An 18,598-nucleotide genomic window follows, 5' to 3' on the forward strand; every position below is an offset into this window, starting at 1 on the left:
CACCTCTTTGTTTATTTGTCTGTTCCCCCTCACTTAAATCCTCTCCAGCAGGCTGCTGATCAGAGGTTTGACGGAGGCTCCATTTATGGTCATTTAACCTTGTGAAGAAACTAAATGCTGTTTGATTTTCAGCAGTCAGCATGAATCTGTACTTTGTGCCTCACAAATAGAATAAACTGAACTAAAGTGCAGTATTTATTTGCTTTGGAGCTTGTTTTTATCTCTATACATGTACGGCATAGAGACTGTTTGAGAATTAAAGCTCAGACCAAAGGAGGTCCCAATTTAAACTCACACTCCCACCACCTCTACAGGGAGTGCAGAATTATTAGGCAAATCATTATTTTGTCCACATCATCCTCTTCATGCATGTTGTCTTAATCCAAGCTGTATAGGCTCTAAAGCCTACTACCAATTAAGCATATTAGGTGATGTGCATCTCTGTAATGAGAAGGGGTGTGGTCTAATGACATCAACACCCTATATCAGGTGTGCATAATTATTAGGCAACGTGCTTTCCTTTGGCAAAATGGGTCAAAAGAAGGACTTGACAGGCTCAGAAAAGTCAAAAATAGTGAGATATCTTGCAGAGGGATGCAGCAGTCTCAAAATTGCAAAGCTTCTGAAGCGTGATCATCGAACAATCAAGCGTTTCATTCAAAATAGTCAACAGGGTCGCAAGAAGCGTGTGGAAAAACCAAGGCGCAAAATATCTGCCCATGAACTGAGAAAAGTCAAGCGTGCAGCTGCCAAGATGCCACTTGCCACCAGTTTGGCCATATTTCAGAGCTGCAACATCACTGGAGTGCCCAAAAGCACAAGGTGTGCAATACTCAGAGACATGGCCAAGGTAAGAAAGGCTGAAAGACGACCACCACTGAACAAGACACACAAGCTGAAACGTCAAGACTGGGCCAAGAAATATCTCAAGACTGGTTTTTCTAAGGTTTTATGGACTGATGAAATGAGAGTGAGTCTTGATGGGCCAGATGGATGGGCCCGTGGCTGGATTGGTAAAGGGCAGAGAGCTCCAGTCCGACTCAGACGCCAGCAAGGTGGAGGTGGAGTACTGGTTTGGGCTGGTATCATCAAAGATGAGCTTGTGGGGCCTTTTCAGGTCGAGGATGGAGTCAAGCTCAACTCCCAGTCCTACTGCCAGTTTCTGGAAGACACCTTCTTCAAGCAGTGGTACAGGAAGAAGTCTGCATCCTTCAAGAAAAACATGATTTTCATGCAGGACAATGCTCCATCACACGCGTCCAAGTACTCCACAGCGTGGCTGGCAAGAAAGGGTATAAATGAAGAAAAACTAATGACATGGCCTCCTTGTTCACCTGGTCTGAACCCCATTGAGAACCTGTGGTCCATCATCAAATGTGAGATTTACAAGGAGGGAAAACAGTACACCTCTCTGAACAGTGTCTGGGAGGCTGTGGTTGCTGCTGCACGCAATGTTGATGGTGAACAGATCAAAACACTGACAGAATCCATGGATGGCAGGCTTTTGAGTGTCCTTGCAAAGAAAGGTGGCTATATTGGTCATTGATTTGTTTTTCTTTTGTTTTTGAATGTCAGAAATGTATATTTGTGAATGTGGAGATGTTATATTGGTTTCACTGGTAAAAATAAATAATTGAAATGGGTATATATTTGTTTTTTGTTAAGTTGCCTAATAATTATGCACAGTAATAGTCACCTGCACACAGATATCCCCCTAAAATAGCTAAAACTAAAAACAAACTAAAAACTACTTCCAAAAACATTCAGCTTTGATATTAATGAGTTTTTTGGGTTCATTGAGAAAATGGTTGTTGTTCAATAATAAAATTATTCCTCAAAAATACAACTTGCCTAATAATTCTGCACTCCCTGTAGCTGCACTTTTAATGCATTCATGCAGCTTATGTGCTGACTTCCATCACGGTCTGTGACGCCTGCAGCCACTGTCTTTACATTAGCTGATCAAATTATTTGAACTATTCTATTCAGCCCAAAGGACGTACGAGGCTCGTGTGAACTAATTACCCTTTTATAACAGGGTTGGTGATCCGTATTTAATTACATGGTTTTCTTTTTATAATCCAGCTACCCATCAGGTGAACCCTTGTTTAATGAGAGAGGGTTTGTTTTTAAATCAGGTTTCTGGAGTTTTCAGGAACTACATGGGTGCCTGAAAAATGTAAAACATTTTGTAAAACAAGTATTTCTTGGCATTACACACAGTGCTTTTGTTTTCTTAATGTTTACTCAAAGTTTACTCAAAGATTTTCACATTTTCACTTTGCCTTTGAAAACAGGTCTGATGACTTACTCAAGTTATTCCTCCATTCAATGCAGATGAGCCTCACTGTTTTAATAAATATAGACAGATTTATATTTTGACATGGTTTCTAAAAATATTATAAAAGGTTATTATAATTTTTTAAATTAACATTCTAATTCTGTTCTTTACGAACACCAGTTTTTGGTTTCTCTAAACATCAGTCCATGTTCTGCGTCACCTGACTAACACAGTTGTCTCTGCACTTAAAAATATATCGTTAGTATGTTCACAGATCTCTCTAAAGCTGTTGATGATCATCATATTTTATTGGAGAAGTCACTCAAATATATTATTGCATTATTATGTAGAAATGGTTAAAGTTCAAGTTCAACAGAGGTCAGTTTTTATGTGTTTTGAGCTGTTTCGGCAAAGTCAGATTATTCTGTGGAGTTGCACAAGATTCCATTCCTGGATCCTTGTTATTCCTCATCTATATCAATGATTTTTCTAAAGTTTCTAGGATTATTCAGTAATAATACAATTAAATAAATGCTTAAATATACTATTTTGAATATAATCAGTTTAATCATTTTCTGTGGTAAAACTAAACTCAAAGGATTTATTTCTTCCTCGATTTGTGAATCTTGACATCTTTATTTTCCTAAAATCCTCACTTAGGGCTGTCAGTTTTCTATGAGATATAAATTATGCTATAATAATTAAACCTACCATGGGTTGAGAGGTGGGGTACACCCAGGACAGATTAGCAGCCTGTTGCAGGGCTAACACAGAGAGACAGTGTCACGATCCTGGATCTTTTGACCCAGCGTGTTGGGTTTTAGTTTATTTTGATGTTTATGTTTAAGTTCACTTATTTATTAGTTTCCCCTTGTGTTTTCAACCCCTGTGTTAAGTCTCCCTTGTCCTTTATGTGTTTCATGTCTTCATGTCTTTTGTTGTCAAGTTCATGTTGTCATGTCTGTGTTTTATTATGTTTCCTGTTTTATTTTGAAAGAGGTCCTGTGTTCCTATGTTCATTGTGTTTAGTTTTACACTTCCCCTGTGACATCGTTATGTTCATTTGTTTCAGCTGTTCCCCCACATGTTGCCACTTCTCCATATCACCTCATGTGTGTATTTCAGTCTTCCTGTGTTCAGTGTTTTGTCCTCCCTCATAGCTGTGTGTAATTTCCCTGTGTCTCCCTGTGCATTAGTTTTTCCAAGTTTAGTTTGTGTTGTTTTGTATCACTTTTTCTTCAGTTCAGCAAATAAAGCTGAATTTTTGAGTCAAGTTCCTGTTCTGCAGAGTTTGCTTTTGGGTCCTTCTCCTGCCTGCACACATCCGTTTTGTGACAGACAGTTAACCATACACACGCATATTCACACCTTTGGGCAATTTAGAGTAACCAGTTGGCCTAATCCCACTAACTGAATGTCTGTGAACTGTGGGAGGAAGCCGGAGTAGCTGGAAAGAACCCACACAGACACAGAGAGAACATGCAAACTCCACACAGAAAGGACCTTCTTGCTGTGAGGCAACCGTGCTAATAAATTTCATATTTCAGTAAATTTCATGTGTGGACTCATTCATTATCTGCATTTAGCCAGTTTTTAATATGAATTAAACGGAGGCTACAAAATAAGTGCACTGACTCTTCTCCTGTATGTTATTTGTATTCTTTTTCATTTTGGGGATTATTTGTAAAAGTGTAAAAGCAATACGTTGAAATTGAGAATTATTTGTGGCTGTCTATCTACAAACAAATCTGTCTTCCACTTTACTTGATAAAATCTTTTCATGTTGATTCCACAGAACGATTTATTTATGTAATCTCATCAGCCGGTAATTCTTCATTTTTTACCTTCATCATCGCTTCTGATTGTGCGTAAGTGCTTAATGTACACAAACTTTGACCAAATGTTTTCATAACCAATTATAAGTATTATTAGATAACCTTTGATTGGCTACTTGCCCAGCAACAAAGACTATGGTTACTATAACAGACTATGTTCTTCGTGGTAAGTCTGACAGTTTCAGCTTTAAAAACAGACAAACACTGAGTGCTTGTGTGAGCACTCAGTGTTTCCTCCACCCACATCTGTTCGATGATCACCCGACACAAATCCAACAGTGTGCCTACCGCAGTCAGTCAGCCAATCGCATGAGGAATATTGTCTTTTAAAGACACATAAAACCTGCCCAGCAACTCCTCAGCTTTGTTTCACCGTGCTGCCGTGATGCTTCCATGGAAGTTTCAATGAAGAGGCGAACTGGCTTCAGTCCAGACAGACTCAGTTCGCATGCTGGGAAAAATGTTGTTCATATGCATTTAGACTAAGTGAGCAAAACAGACTCAGATATTGATTTAGAGAACTCGCTGATTGTGTCAAGGTAATGATGTCATTGCTTGGCCTGCTAATAAACTTCTTACAGATTTTATTTTTAAAGTACTCAAATGGAAAATAACCACTGAGCTTTACCAGCTCAGATTTTAACTCCCTGTAAATGTGTGTGAGGACCCTAGCTGCTAGCCACATATTTTCAGTGTGTGATGGTCTGAACCAATGTTCCCTCTAATTTTTCATGTGACTGAGCAAACACACAAACTCCCTGAGCGATCCCTTGGACCACTGTGAGCAACAGCAGATGTGTGCACTGTGGTCACACCAGCATCGAATCCATGTTACATGGTTTATTAAAATAATCAAATTACAGCATTTACAGTTATGGTAGACTACTTTTAATTAAGTGCTTTAGCCCACTTACAATGAAAATTTTAAAAAGTCATGTTCATGGTCTGTGTAGTATGTTAACACTATTGGAAGTAAAAATATTGTAACTTGTATTATGAGTCTGTGGTCTGGGAGAGAGTCCTGTAACTCTCTGTGTGCAGAATACAGTATATAATGACCAGTGTTGGGCAATTAATTATATAGTTACTTCTATAAAAAAGTAACTGAGTTTTGCAAACAACTAAGTTTTTTCAGCTATTTATCTAAAAACGCAGCCAAAGCGGTTTTTTAAATAAACATTTCAAACTATTTACAGAACAATCAGCTGTTCTGCATCAAATTTGATGCCACAGAAATTATTTGTGCCACTCCAAAAAATCATTTTTGTCCACTATGAGATAAAGAAGAACATCAAAAGCCTGACAACAGGAGATGTATCACTCCTGTAACACCTGTAACATTCAGCAGTCGCCTCATTGTTCTGACACACACAACAAAACTATTGACTACACTACACACTAACTACACAAGACAACACACTAACTTTAGACTCCAAACACGCTAAACGTCGCAAATCTCTCACATCTCAAAACACCGCCTTCACTCCTAAAACTTCCCCCTTTCCTAAACAACTAGATGCCATGTTGCCATATAATTTTTTTAATTGGTCGACATGGTACATTTTTCGACCAATGGGATTTTTTGTGTTTCTTTTTATCGCTGTGTGACTGTTTTCATGTGAAAGCTATTAAAACCCGATTCTTTGATCCCCATGATAGAACAGAGAAAACCCGACTCAGAGTGGTCAAAACATTTATAATTCTTTATTCAATCATCTTCCGGAAGAGAGAAAGCCCTGCACAGCCCAACGCCAGTGGCAGGATCTCTAATATTAGAAGCTAAGAATGTCTCACATATAGGTGTTATTTTGGTACTTTACACATCACACAATTTCGATACTCCTTATATGGTACAAGTTCCTCTTTTCTGTCTGGCTTCCTGCATTTATTAATATGCTTGTATAGCTCTACACTAACTTCCTGTTTTTCAGTCTGGCTGAGCACTTAGTTTATGAGTCAAAAGTGGCCTTGCTTTACAAACCTTCATTATTAAAGTACATAAAACAATATAATCAGAAAATAAGCACTAAGAATATATTAATTACACGACAAAGCCTGTGTGCGCTAGTACCGCTTGCCACTCGTTCCCAGTATCCTTTGCGGTTTTACCCCTGAATGACATCACATTTTCAATCTCTATAAAGTCCACACTTTTTCCGTCAATTGTTCCGTCTGTCCTGCTCACATCTCCAATAGTTGGTACATGTTGTCATTAACGTGGCTTCACTCCTCATCAGCCGCTTTGCTAGCTAAAACACCGGTGTCGGCACATAAGGATGCTGTCATAGCCTGTCAACAACGTTGATTAGCTGCGTATATACGAATGTGAATCGTATCTTTGGCTGGAGCAGCCAGTCACCGGTCACTCACTGACTCACACTGCAGATAAGAATGAATTGTTAACGTATTTATTTTAATTTCAATTCAGGTTAGTTTTTTTTTGTGTGTGTGCAACGCAGATTTTCTGTGCGCACAGACCGTGCCAACAGTGCGCGATTGCGCATGCGTGCAGCTTAGAGGGAACATTGGTCTGAACTGCTTGTGGAATATAGGAACATCATCTCGCTGAAACCAAGACTGTCCCTGAAAACGACACCTGAGGGTCAGTACATGTCGTTCCTAAATCTGTATTATTGTGGCATTTGCACATGTGCAGGTTGCCCTGCCATGTGCACTAATGCCCCCCAAATACCTTTAGGGATGCTGACTTTGCACTGATTGGATGGTCTTGCTCCTCTTCAGCCTGTAGGATCCAGCATCCATGATTTCCAGCAGAGTCTGGGACTCTAATTGGTCAGAAGAGAGGAGAGGTTACCCCTAAGCCTACATCCATCATAGATGAGCTCAGGCTCAGAGAAGACAGACGTGTTTGCTCTATTTGTTCTTTATGTTCTTTATGTGGTGGAGTTTGAACCTCACGTGTGGATGCACGGATGAGCTGTAGTCCCTGCTGATGGTCTTCAGAGTTTTATGATCTCACGCAGATATTTCACCACAGAATCATCTCTGAGGACCTGAACATCACCAACATCCAAGCTGTGCAGCCCGGTCCATGTGTGCAGGCATTTCTCTCGATCCTTTGAACCTTTTCGAGAGATTTTGACCCATAAACAAACAAATCCAAATAATTCAAATTCTTCTCAAATTCTTCTCAAATTGTTGAATTATTTGTCCATGTTTTTCGTAACAGAACCATAAACATGTTCTCTTTAGTTCTGAAACAACTTTTTGTATCTTAAGTCTCTAATTAACCTCACTAGTTGGAAGAAGTCCCAAACACCTGCCCCTCCAAGTATTACACGACTTTCACAGTCTTGTTGTAACATGTTGCTAATTTAAAATGAAAACTTTAAAAAAAAAAGTTTCTGCATGTCATATATTTTCTTTTAAATGCATTTTTAAAGTGATCATTCATTTGTGTAACTTACATTTTGTACATCATCCAGAGTATTTTAGAAATAAATGTTTGCAACATGCAGAAAAGAAAAGAAAATCTCAAAAATGAGATGAACAGAATAACTTGCTCACGGTTTGGAAATGTTTTAAAGACCTTACTGCATTACTCAAAGTGTGACTTAGTGCCAGTCAAGCAGGAACAAGGATTTTCCAGTGAAGTCTATTTTGGCGTTGGGTGTTCTTTGATCTGATACCATCAGTTGTGGTTTGGCTGCTGCATATTACAGATTGCAGAGCAAAAGGAAAACATTTCAACTCAACAAACCACTGCGACTAGTTAAAGCACTTTAACTACAGTTTTTCGAGTGACTAAGGTAAGACCCGACGGTTTAACCTTAACATTTCAGATTAATTAATTCATTCATAATTAGAATAGAATAGAATAGAATTCAACTTTATTGTCATTGCACATGCACAGGTACAGGGCAACGAAATGCAGTTTGCATCCATCCAGAAGTGCTTTAGTGATATAGATATATTACAATATATATTAGCAATAATATAGATATGTGAGTATATTACAGAAATGGGTCTATTATGGTATGTTATAATGTACACGGTATGAAGTATGTTGTGAATATTCTATAACTATAAGTATGTACAGGCTGTAGTGAGTACAAGCTATGTACAGGATATGAACAGGATATAAATATGAAAAACTATACAGAATATGAAATAAATAACTTTACAGAATCTGGGATATACAGCTATACAGAAATGGGAACTATGCAAGTTGTAAACAGTTGTAGGATTAAAGATTATCGAATGTACAGAATGATTATTTACACAGAGCTATACATTAGTGCAGTTAAGATAAGTGAGGGTGTAGATAGTTTCTACAGAGGCTATATAAAGTGCTAGTGGTTGTGAGTGGTGGTTCAGTCCATGTTATTATTGTGTTTGAGGGTACAGTTGTCCATTGTGGGTGTGTGTATGTTCAGTCCATGAGTTTAACGTGGGTCAGATGTCAGGAGGCAGAGTTCAGGAGTCTGACAGCTGTGGGGAAGAAGCTGTTCCGGTACCTGGTGGTCTTAGTCCGGAGGCTCCTGTGGCGCCTCCCAGAGGGCAGGAGGGTGAAGAGTCCATGTGATGGGTGACTGGGGTCTTTGATGATTTTCCCAGCCCTTTTCAGACACCGCTTCCTGTAGATGTCTTTTATGGCAGGAAGTGGTGCTCCGGCGATGCGCTGGGCAGTTTTCACGACCCTCTGCAACGCCTTCCGGTCCGAGGCAGAGCAGTTCCCGTACCAGACTGTTATACAGTTGGTCAGGATGCTCTCGATGGTGCAGCGATAGAAGTTCACCAGGATGTCTGAGGACAGGTGGTTCTTCCTCAGAGTCCTCAAGAAGAAGAGGCGCTGGTGAGCCTTCTTGACCAGCTTGGAGCAGTTGGTCGTCCAGGTGAGATCCTCGGAGATGTGGACTCCCAGGAACTTGAAGCTGCTCACACACTCCACAGCCGTCCCCTTAATGTGGATGGGTGGATGTGGGTCAGCATTCCTCCTGTAGTCCACGATGAGCTCCTTGGTCTTCTCGGTGTTAAGCAGCAGGTTGTTTCTGTCGCACCACTCAGCCAGACGATCCACCTCCTCCCTGTAGGCGGCCTCATCGTTGTCACTGATGAGGCCAATCACCGTGGTGTCATCTGCAAACTTAATGATGGTGTTGGAACCATCAGCAGGTCTGCAGTCGTGGGTGAAGAGGGAGTAGAGGAAAGGGCTCATCACACAGCCTTGTGGTACACCGGTGTTCATTGTGATGGTAGATGAGCAGCGGTTATCCAGCCGGACATGTTGGGGGCGGTTGGTCAGGAAGTCTAGTAACCATTTGCAGATGAGGGAACTGATACCCAGGTCTGTCAGTTTCCTGATGAGTTGTGAGGGGAGGATTGTATTGAATGCTGAACTGAAGTCTATAAACAGCATTCTGGCGTAGGTGTTGTTGTTGTCCAGGTGTGAGAGGACAGAGTGCATTGCGATGGAGACTGCATCCTCTGTGCTCCTGTTCCGGCGGTATGCGAATTGGTGGGGGTCCAGGGTGGGGGGGAGACAGGATTTGAAGTGTGCTAGGACCAGCTGCTCTAAGCACTTAGTGATGATGGGGGTGAGTGCTACTGGGCGGTAATCATTGAGGCAAGATGGGTTGGAGTTTTTGGGTATCGGGACGATGGAGGTGGATTTGAAGCAGGCCGGTACCACAGCGTGGGCCAAGGACAGATTGAATATGTCTGTGAGCACTCCATAAAAGCAAAGATTGAGCAGAGCTCAAATTTAAATAGTTACAAAAGTTTTTAAAGATTTTAATTTAATGTTGTTTGCTCAATGATATGACTTCAAATGCATATGCAGGGCTGGGTAATAAATGGGATCATAATAAAAATGTTTATATAAACTGACAATCAAACTGAAATGTGCTTAAAATACTGATGAAGCTTGTCACAAAGGGTTGTTTGTGGTTGTTACCTGATTTAACATCTGATATTTTTAAAACTAATGAAACAGCATTTCGTGTATATTTGATGCTTCTTGGTTACAGTGTATGGTTCATGTGGCTACTTTTTTCCCTCTCAGACTTTAAATGATCTCTAAGTGATCTTTCTCATCAGCATGTTGTCATCCTTTAAACATGCGAACAGCATTTTCTGTGCATGATTTGGAAACATTAAAGATGATATTGAACTGATTTATTGCAGAAAGGATTAAATAAATCATTTTATTTTTTTTGTTGCCCAGCCCTACAACTATGTACTTACTATATGCTAAATCAGTATAGATGCATGCATCTATAACACATAATATCTTGTTTGTTGGTAGTAATCTGCATTACTGATGCAGTGAACAGAAACAAAGGTCATGCAACTTTTGGAAAAACTGATGAATCCATTCCTGTTCCAAAATATTTTTGGTTAAAAATGTAAATTTTAGATTAATTATAAAAAGTTATTGATATAAAAATCAAGAACAGACAGGTTACAGTTGGTATGACCAGTCTGCAGTTCACCTACAGAGAGTTTCTCCACCAATGATGACGGATCACTTAAAGTGAGCTTTTACACATCGCCGAGCAGTCAGGATGTTTGTAGAGGCAAAACATAAAAGCTAGAAGACGACGAAGTCTTCTTCAAAAAGCTCAAACATGCGATTCATGCCCGCCGCCACAGTGAAAAGTCAACAAATAGAGGGATCAACTCCAAAATCCATCACAGAACTCATAAAGAGGGGTAAACTCATTCCCAGAGTGTTTTTAAATGTGCACTAACTGATGCAATACTAATAATTAATATTCATTAATATTTTAATATATTAGGGGCTTGTATCAAAGTGCAGGTGAGGAGGCATGATGAGAAGACATCATGGTTTCAGTTAAAAAAAAATCCCAACATCAGCTCTACACACTGAAAAATGAAGTGGTCCAGTACAGGAGTGAGACCAGCTGGAAGTAAAGTGACACGAAAGTAGTAGAAATACTGCCAGTTGTTTTTAGCTGCTCTGTGACTTCTGTGTCCACAGATGTATCAAACTGAAACCAGCACGGTTCTTAAGAATGTGGGAGCCGATGCAGAACTCATCTCTAATAACAACTTAAATAACAAGATGGATCTGCTGACTCTGGTCAAAGTCAGTGAGGGAAGATTCTGGCCCGTACCAAAGTACAAGCCCATGGAGTTCAGCCTGTCTGAGCTGGCCGAGCTTGAGGAGGAAGAAGACACATGTAAAGGTGTGTAACCACACACACACACACAAACACACACACAAATACACACACACACACTTGGTCCCCACAAGTATAATAGCATTCCAATTTTCTGTCACCACAAAGACATCTAAACATGTCCACTCAGACACACCCAACATACTTATGTGATGCGCCTTCCAGATTATAAGGAGGAGGTCTTGGTGAAGGATTTCACGACTACTATGGAGACAAAGGGGAGTGGAGAAATTGGTGGGGGAGATGATATTGTGGGTAAAGCCAAAGTTGAGGCAACTGGTGATACCGTGGATGGACTGGAACAACCTGTGAGCATTATAAAAAAGAAAGCCGACGTTAAAAAACTGAGGAACAAGTTCAGTGGCAGGTAAGTGTCCGTCTCTCTGCTCGAGTTCAGCAGCAGACTTTCTGTAAACATGGAAATAACTTCCAGGCCTGCATTCTTTCTTTTGTCCAGCGGGGGGCAATTTAAAAGGGTTATCAGATAAGATTAGATTAGATTAGATTAGATTAGCCTTTATTGTCTTGGGTGACATTTCTCTTGGACAAACACGAGATATAATAGGTAACATGTAATATCAGGTAACACACATACAATTTCATCATCACCTAAAGAAAATTTGTACCCAATTAACTCAGGGTTTTGGGTTTTTTTTCCTGTGGGCATTGACTCATACTCTTTATAAAGGATATGATTGATATCCTCAGAGATTTTCAGACTCTTCTTTATCACTGACTCTTGAAATACTGGAGGGCAAGCTCGGGGAGCGTGCCAATTATCTTCTCACCCCTTTCAGTCAAATTTTGAAATTGGGAACTGAACTTAGCAGAAATGTTAGAAATCCACATATGATGAACCTGCTGTATCTGACAGTCCAGGTAAACACCTAAATACTTAAACGTGTCACTAGTTCAACCTTCTCTCCAATAATTCATCATGGTTATCATCACGTAGTTATTTGTATGTTGCTCCCACAGCCCTCTGTGACTCCTGTACGTATAAGCTCAGCATGTGTAAGATTACGATTAACTTTCACTTACGTTTATCTTGTAATTAAAAACACCACATACCATCTAACTATATGTGCATCCTCCTTTGCCAACAGTTCCTAACCTGTTTCCCTCTCTTGGTGCTTTCTGTTTCCAGGAAAATAAAGAAGGAAAACATGGAGTTACTGGGACTGAAGGACAATGACAAACTGACTTTTGTTTACCAGAAAGTTTACAACAGCGGGCCTGTCAAGATGATTCGAAAGTCTAACAAGAGTGCGTCCATCTCAGCCTCCTGTCAGAAGATGCTGCATGTTCTTATAAAGGTGAGTGAATCTGACGTTTATCTATGAAAGCTGAACTTTGATGGTATGAGGTGATTAAATATGTACTGTAGAACATTGGAATAGAGCCAAACTAATTTAACCTGAAACCACAACAAGCCATCAGAGAAAGTGAAAAGTTCTGTATGGGCTCTACAGAGAATCAGCTCATCTATGAACACTGAGCCAGCCCGGTCAGTTCTTTAATGAGCAACACAATCTAATGTGAACAGAAACATCAACATGTCAAAAACAAGCCGACCTGATGGCAGACTGGATAATCAGTCCATCCTCATTATCACCAGTTACCTCATCACTCATACTGTAAACTGTAAAGCTGCTGCGTTGGTCATTTTAAACCACTTCAAGGTTGCTTTAAATCTCAATTGTAAATTGTACATTTTAGACTATTATTGACCCTTTTTACCTCAAAGTGTATATTTACTCCCCTGTCCTTAGTCTTAAAGTGTATATTTATTTCCTACTCTTCCTGTATTTATTGTTGTTCTTTTGCACTAAATGGAACTGGAGCCTCGTTGTCTCATCTCTGCTATATACTGTACTATATGTAGCAGATATGACAATAAAGTTTACAGCAGACACCAGCAGGCCAAAGCCCCAGCACCTGGTTGATAGAGAAGTGCACCAGGACCCAGGCAGACCAACCAGAGCGCTGGAGTGCATGGCACCGTCAAAGGCTAATAGTGCACTGATAATATAATTATGAGCTCACTGATTCTATGAGCTTTAATGATAGTCCAGAGGCTCTGCTAATGGCAGCGCAACAACAGCAGCAGGTCAAGAGAGTCCATTGTTCTTATTTTTTGTTTCTAAATGCTGTATAAGGCAACAAGTATTCACCACAGAAACAAACAGTTTCTGCACAATCCTGATTTTAATGTATTTAATGTTGTATGATTAAGACGTTGTTCTAGCACTCTTCTGATCTGTCTGAGGAACAAACCGACGTTTCAGTATTTCTCAGTAGATCCAACATCGTGTTATTTGTATTTAGGGCAGCAAGAAGGAGGTGACGAGCTTCACTGTGCCGGAAAACTCCACCTTTGGTTTTGGTCTCATGGAGCTAAAGATGGATGATGAGAAGCTGAGTAAGAGTACATGACTGTGTTTAATGTTTCCGAGTAGATTTAGTGTGTTTTCCTGTTACTGAATGTAACAATGTCTCTTTTCTCATCTTAGAAATCACATGTGAACCCTTTACTCATAAAACAGGTTTATTCGGTAGGTTGATTCTCTTGTTGAAGGTTTTTCTTCTTCATTTATAAATGTCAGATTTAGTCTTGATTCCATGTTTGCCTTGATCTTTACTTTTGGGAGGCGTGAATGATTAAATCAAGTTTGACAGTTTAGAATAGAATAGAATAGAATAATCCTTTAATTGTCCCACAAGAGGAAATTTGGTTGTAACAGCAACCAGAAAGACACATATACAAACAAACAGTACACAGGACACAGAACAGAAACATACACAATTTGTTCTTACATGCTTACATCAAGGACAATGGTTTCTATAAACAGAGTACTGTACAGTTATTAAATTAAATAAAATTAACTACAGATGGCAAACCCAGGTTGTAGCGCGAATCGGTTGATTAAATTATTGCAGTTACAGCGCAGATGTAAACATCTATGATGTTGTTGGGAGCAGTTTTGATTGTACAGTCTGACAGCTGCAGGGAGGAAGGACCTGCGGAAATGCTCCTTCATGCATCTAGGATGTAGCAGACATTTATCAGACACTGTGCTGTTTTTCCTTTTGTGGCTTTAATCATTCTGAGGTTTGTTTCCAGGTCTGTTTGCCAACGATGCCATCAACTCCAAAGAGATGCTGCACAAAGTGAAAGAAGGTGTGTGTGTGTGACTTTTAAAATTTTAGAATTGATTTATTTTTTTTAAATAACACTGCATCAGCATTAACAATATTTTAAACATGACAACGGCTCATTCTGTCACTCTCCTCCTTATCGTCATGATATCAGAGATGGATAGGGATGGGTATTGATAAGATTTTAACGATTCTGATTCCATTTTCGATTCTGTTTAACGATTCGATTCTTTATCGATTCTCTTATCGATTCTTTTTTTTTTTTTTTTTAAAAGGAGAACACTAAGGTCGATTAGCTTAGAACTTTGTTTTATATCTTCTCTTTGAACAAGATAGAAATTTAGGAGTAACATGGCCTTACAAACCCAACAGTGAGATCTTAAGAGATCCAGCCTACGGCTCTTCAATGGGGTGTCACAGGGTCCCCAGGAAAAAAAATTGTAAATGTAAAATAATAAAATAAATATTCTTCTGTAGCAATAACAAAGTATAACATAAATTATTCTGTAGCAATTACACAAGAATATCCAGTAATGTCCCTGCCTACAATTAAACACATTCACTTACCGAAAATCGGGGGCATCTGCTGTGGCAAATGGGTGCAAGCCTTTGACCACAAACTTAGTCACTGCTCGGTAACATTCGTCTATCCTGGCCTGAAAGGAGACGCTACCGGTAGACTGCAGCGAGAACTGCCAGCGAGCGCCAGCCAGACTCTGTCTGTCTCTCTCATCATGGTCACCTACATGTACAGTAATGGCAGGTCTTGTAATAAGGCAGATTGCGCTAACATAATATGCACTGTTAGTTGATTATTTACCTGCCGCATTAACGGGAGAGGACGTGCAAACGTTACTGCTGCTGCTGGGTTGAGAGTCACGAGTCCGGAGCGGAATTAAAAACACGTGTCATCGCGTGTTTTGTGAGCAAATGCTTTTGCATATTCGTAGTGTTTCCTCCCTTAAATGAAATATCTACTTTGCACGTTGCCCTGTTGTCATCGGTTCTCATAAAGTATAATCAAACTTTTGAGCGTTTGAGCCGCTTAGGCGCCGTGTTTCCTGCCAGGTAAATGACGCTCCGCAACGTGGTGACGTCATTCGGGGCGACTGGAATCGATAAGGGAATCGTTTGCAAAAATGGCAAACGATTCCAAGGAATTGAAACAGTGGGAACCGGTTCTCAACAAGAACCGGTTTTCGATACCCATCCCTAGAGATGGACATGTAAAAAAAAAAACAAGTAAAGTAAGAGTAAAATAGAAATGTTTCAGTAGCTGTGATGGATCCTGTATAACTACATAATTTAACAATAGAGCGCTCCTTATTTGTGCACATTCACCTGTCTGAGGTGAAAAAAAGTCGCTCGGTTGGTAGCTTTAGGTTGAGGTTGTGCAGACACATTGATGTGTCTTTAACATCTCTGCCATTGGATGTAGGAGGATTATGGAGAGAAGTGCAAAAACAGATAGTATATTCCAACTATTCCAATACTATAGTATTCCAACTATAGTATGGAAAACTGCCATCTGCAACATAAACAGTTTTATGGGCAGTAACAGGGACTCCCAAAGTCATCTGTTTGAACAATCATTGCTAGGAACCAAAACAATCACTTGGAGGTTTTTTGCTCAGCACCATGTCATCCAGGAACCACTCACTAACCAATCAGGTATAAATACGTTAAATATGGTAATGTGAGAAATCATAATAGATTATGGGAATTGTTTTGATCTGTGTTTGCAATAAATAACTTGAAATAAATATTTATTTTGATCGAAGGTCATTCAGGTTTGTCTGGTGAGATACGCATGCATGAAGTGTTTGAGTGATGAGTCATGTTTTACTCAGAGAAGTGTTAAGTAAACCTGAAAACATGAGACATAAAACCTGATTATGTTTTACTTTTTTTAATAAATTATTTGATGTCTGCTGGGATTTGACACTGAGACCTGATGCTTAATAAACTGGTTTCTATGGTTCCAATAAAAAGCTGCTTTCATTTACTGATGGTATGATTGGTGCTGCTTCTGTGTTTGCTGCAGAACTGGAGACGAAGGATCATCTTCTGCTGCCGCTCGGAGAGCTTCCCGAGTCGACCCGTCGTGATCTGCTGAAGAAGCTCAGCGAGCTTGCTGAGGACGGAGATACTCTCTCTCTGCTGGAACAGACAGTAAGAAGAATATTGACCAGAGTCTGGTGTGTGCTTCTCCTAAGGTTCAAGGCTCATTGCCATCTTCATCAGTTACTGCAGCCTGGTCAGCTTACACTGAGATAAACATCGGTGTTGCAGGTTTTTAAAGACGTATTGGATATTTCAGTTTATTTTAAAATACACTTCCTTGTCATCTTAACAGTTTTTTCTTCTTTTTATCTGAAGCCAAATCAGTCCTGCTGGCTGGTCTTTATGATGTTAAACTAAGCACAGAGGTAGTTCAGGGAGACACAACCAAGCTGCCCAAAGTTTCTGCAGGCCACTTTGTAACCCAACGCCACCCCACCTGCCGTCTTCCATGTGTGCTCGAACAGTTCTGCTGATCATTAACGCTGTTAATAAATTAATAAAAAGGGAAACATCAGTTATCAGAGGAAAAAGTGATACTGAAACAAAATAATCTTAAAACCTGTTTGAAACTACAACTTCTATGACTACAACCCAACAACAACAACTATAATAACAACAATAATAATAATAATAATAATCCTCTGCTCCTGTCAGCTGGACCAGTGCACTAAAGGAACCTCTGAGCATGTCCTGTCTGAGGCTGTCTCCTCCTTCATGGACCTTCTTGATATCTCAAACATCTCCAGTGCTGTGAAGGATGCCGTTCATCTGTTGGTCAGCACGTTGGACAGTAAGTCAGCTGACCCGCTCTGAGACATTTATTCCATTTAGTAACATGTAGATTTAATTTTATTGACACATCTGAAGCAAAGTGTTTCAGCTCGTCACATCGTCATCAAACTTTGTCTTTCTTCTTCATGTTTGTGCAGCTCTGCCAGATGAAGTGCCGCCACTTCTGACCCGCTGCAGTCCAGATACTCTGAGAGTCCTCAACCAGCTGGTGGGTTCATTCACTCATTCGTCTACATTCATCTACATGCTCCTCTCAAAAGCCTCATCACACCTTATTCCACACAAGTGCTTGCTGTAAGAATATGTGCAGAACATGGTTGGGCTTCCTGAATTAAGCAAGTGAACATTTACAGTGATTTTACAGACCCTGTTACACTTAACAGCACATCAGCAGCAGCTCCGCCCACTATCAGCAGCCTGTGGGCGGAGTCTTCCTCATGTTTGAATCTGATCAGACAACAGCTCCCTCTCTGCTTCTCCAGGTGGATGGTCTGAAGGACGGTCGGGCCACACTGCCAGAGTCCCTGCCCGTCCCCCTGCAGGAGGGAGGGGAGCTCCGCTGGGCGGCCGAGTTCATCTGTTTGAACGATCAGAAGCTGAAAGAGTTGAGTGACGGCTGGGACCGGCCCGAGCTGCCCCCAGAGGTTCTGCTGGAGGTTCTGTGCCTCGCTGTGCAGGGACTCAGCCTGATGCAGCCCACAACAAACCCTTAATGTCAGCTGCTGTGATCTTTGTTAACCTGTTTTCACAGCAGCTGATTTTATATTGTGTGCAGCTTCAAAGCAGGTAACATCAGTACCTACAGCTGGGTTGATTCCAGCTTTTGTGTTGCAGCGTTTCTCTGCCTTTATTGTCTTTCCCAGGAGCAAAATGACTTTAATTTGTAATAACAATAATAATAATTTACTTCATGATTCTTGTCATTTATTGGTTTTGTTGCAGTCTTTGTTTATAGTTCCTGTTCCCTCCTGTGTTCCCCATCTCTGTCTCCACGTTTTAATATTCTGAATGTGAATTTATTATTCTCCTTGTTCTGAATTAAAGCTTTATGATTCACTGAAAAGAGCGAGTGGAGCCTTTAAATCTAAGAAAAAAAATTTACAAGAACCCCTAAAAACACATAAATGACAGCAGATAAGGATCAGCGCCGAGGTAATGACACTGACATTCAGAGAAAGGTTGTAATTCAAAAATAATTAGGAAAGTAATTTAAAAAAAAAATCAGTGTTCACAAAAAACCTTTTTTCTATTAAAGTTTGTACATTTGTATATGTAGTTTAAAAATCTCATCTTGTTAAAGG

At 40.1% G+C, this 18,598-nt stretch overlaps 1 protein-coding gene across 1 annotated transcript; it reads left to right on the plus strand.

Annotated features, from left to right (window-relative positions):
• The first annotated feature begins 11,080 nt into the window (after positions 1–11,080).
• Positions 11,081–18,270, plus strand: LOC146665578 (uncharacterized). The gene is made up of 10 exons (XM_085413302.1): positions 11,081–11,288; positions 11,448–11,649; positions 12,430–12,598; positions 13,611–13,704; positions 13,796–13,837; positions 14,407–14,463; positions 16,486–16,613; positions 17,160–17,295; positions 17,435–17,505; positions 17,780–18,270. The coding sequence occupies exons 1-10, from the start codon at positions 11,081–11,083 to the stop codon at positions 18,008–18,010; spliced, it is 1,338 nt and encodes a 445-aa protein (XP_085269428.1). The 3' UTR covers positions 18,011–18,270.
• The last annotated feature ends 328 nt before the right edge of the window (positions 18,271–18,598 follow it).

This window comes from Rhamphochromis longiceps, linkage group LG7, assembly GCF_057381845.1.
Source record: "Rhamphochromis longiceps isolate RC_006_pf linkage group LG7, R_longiceps_female_GT1.1, whole genome shotgun sequence".
Classification (NCBI taxonomy): Eukaryota; Metazoa; Chordata; class Actinopteri; order Cichliformes; family Cichlidae; genus Rhamphochromis; species Rhamphochromis longiceps.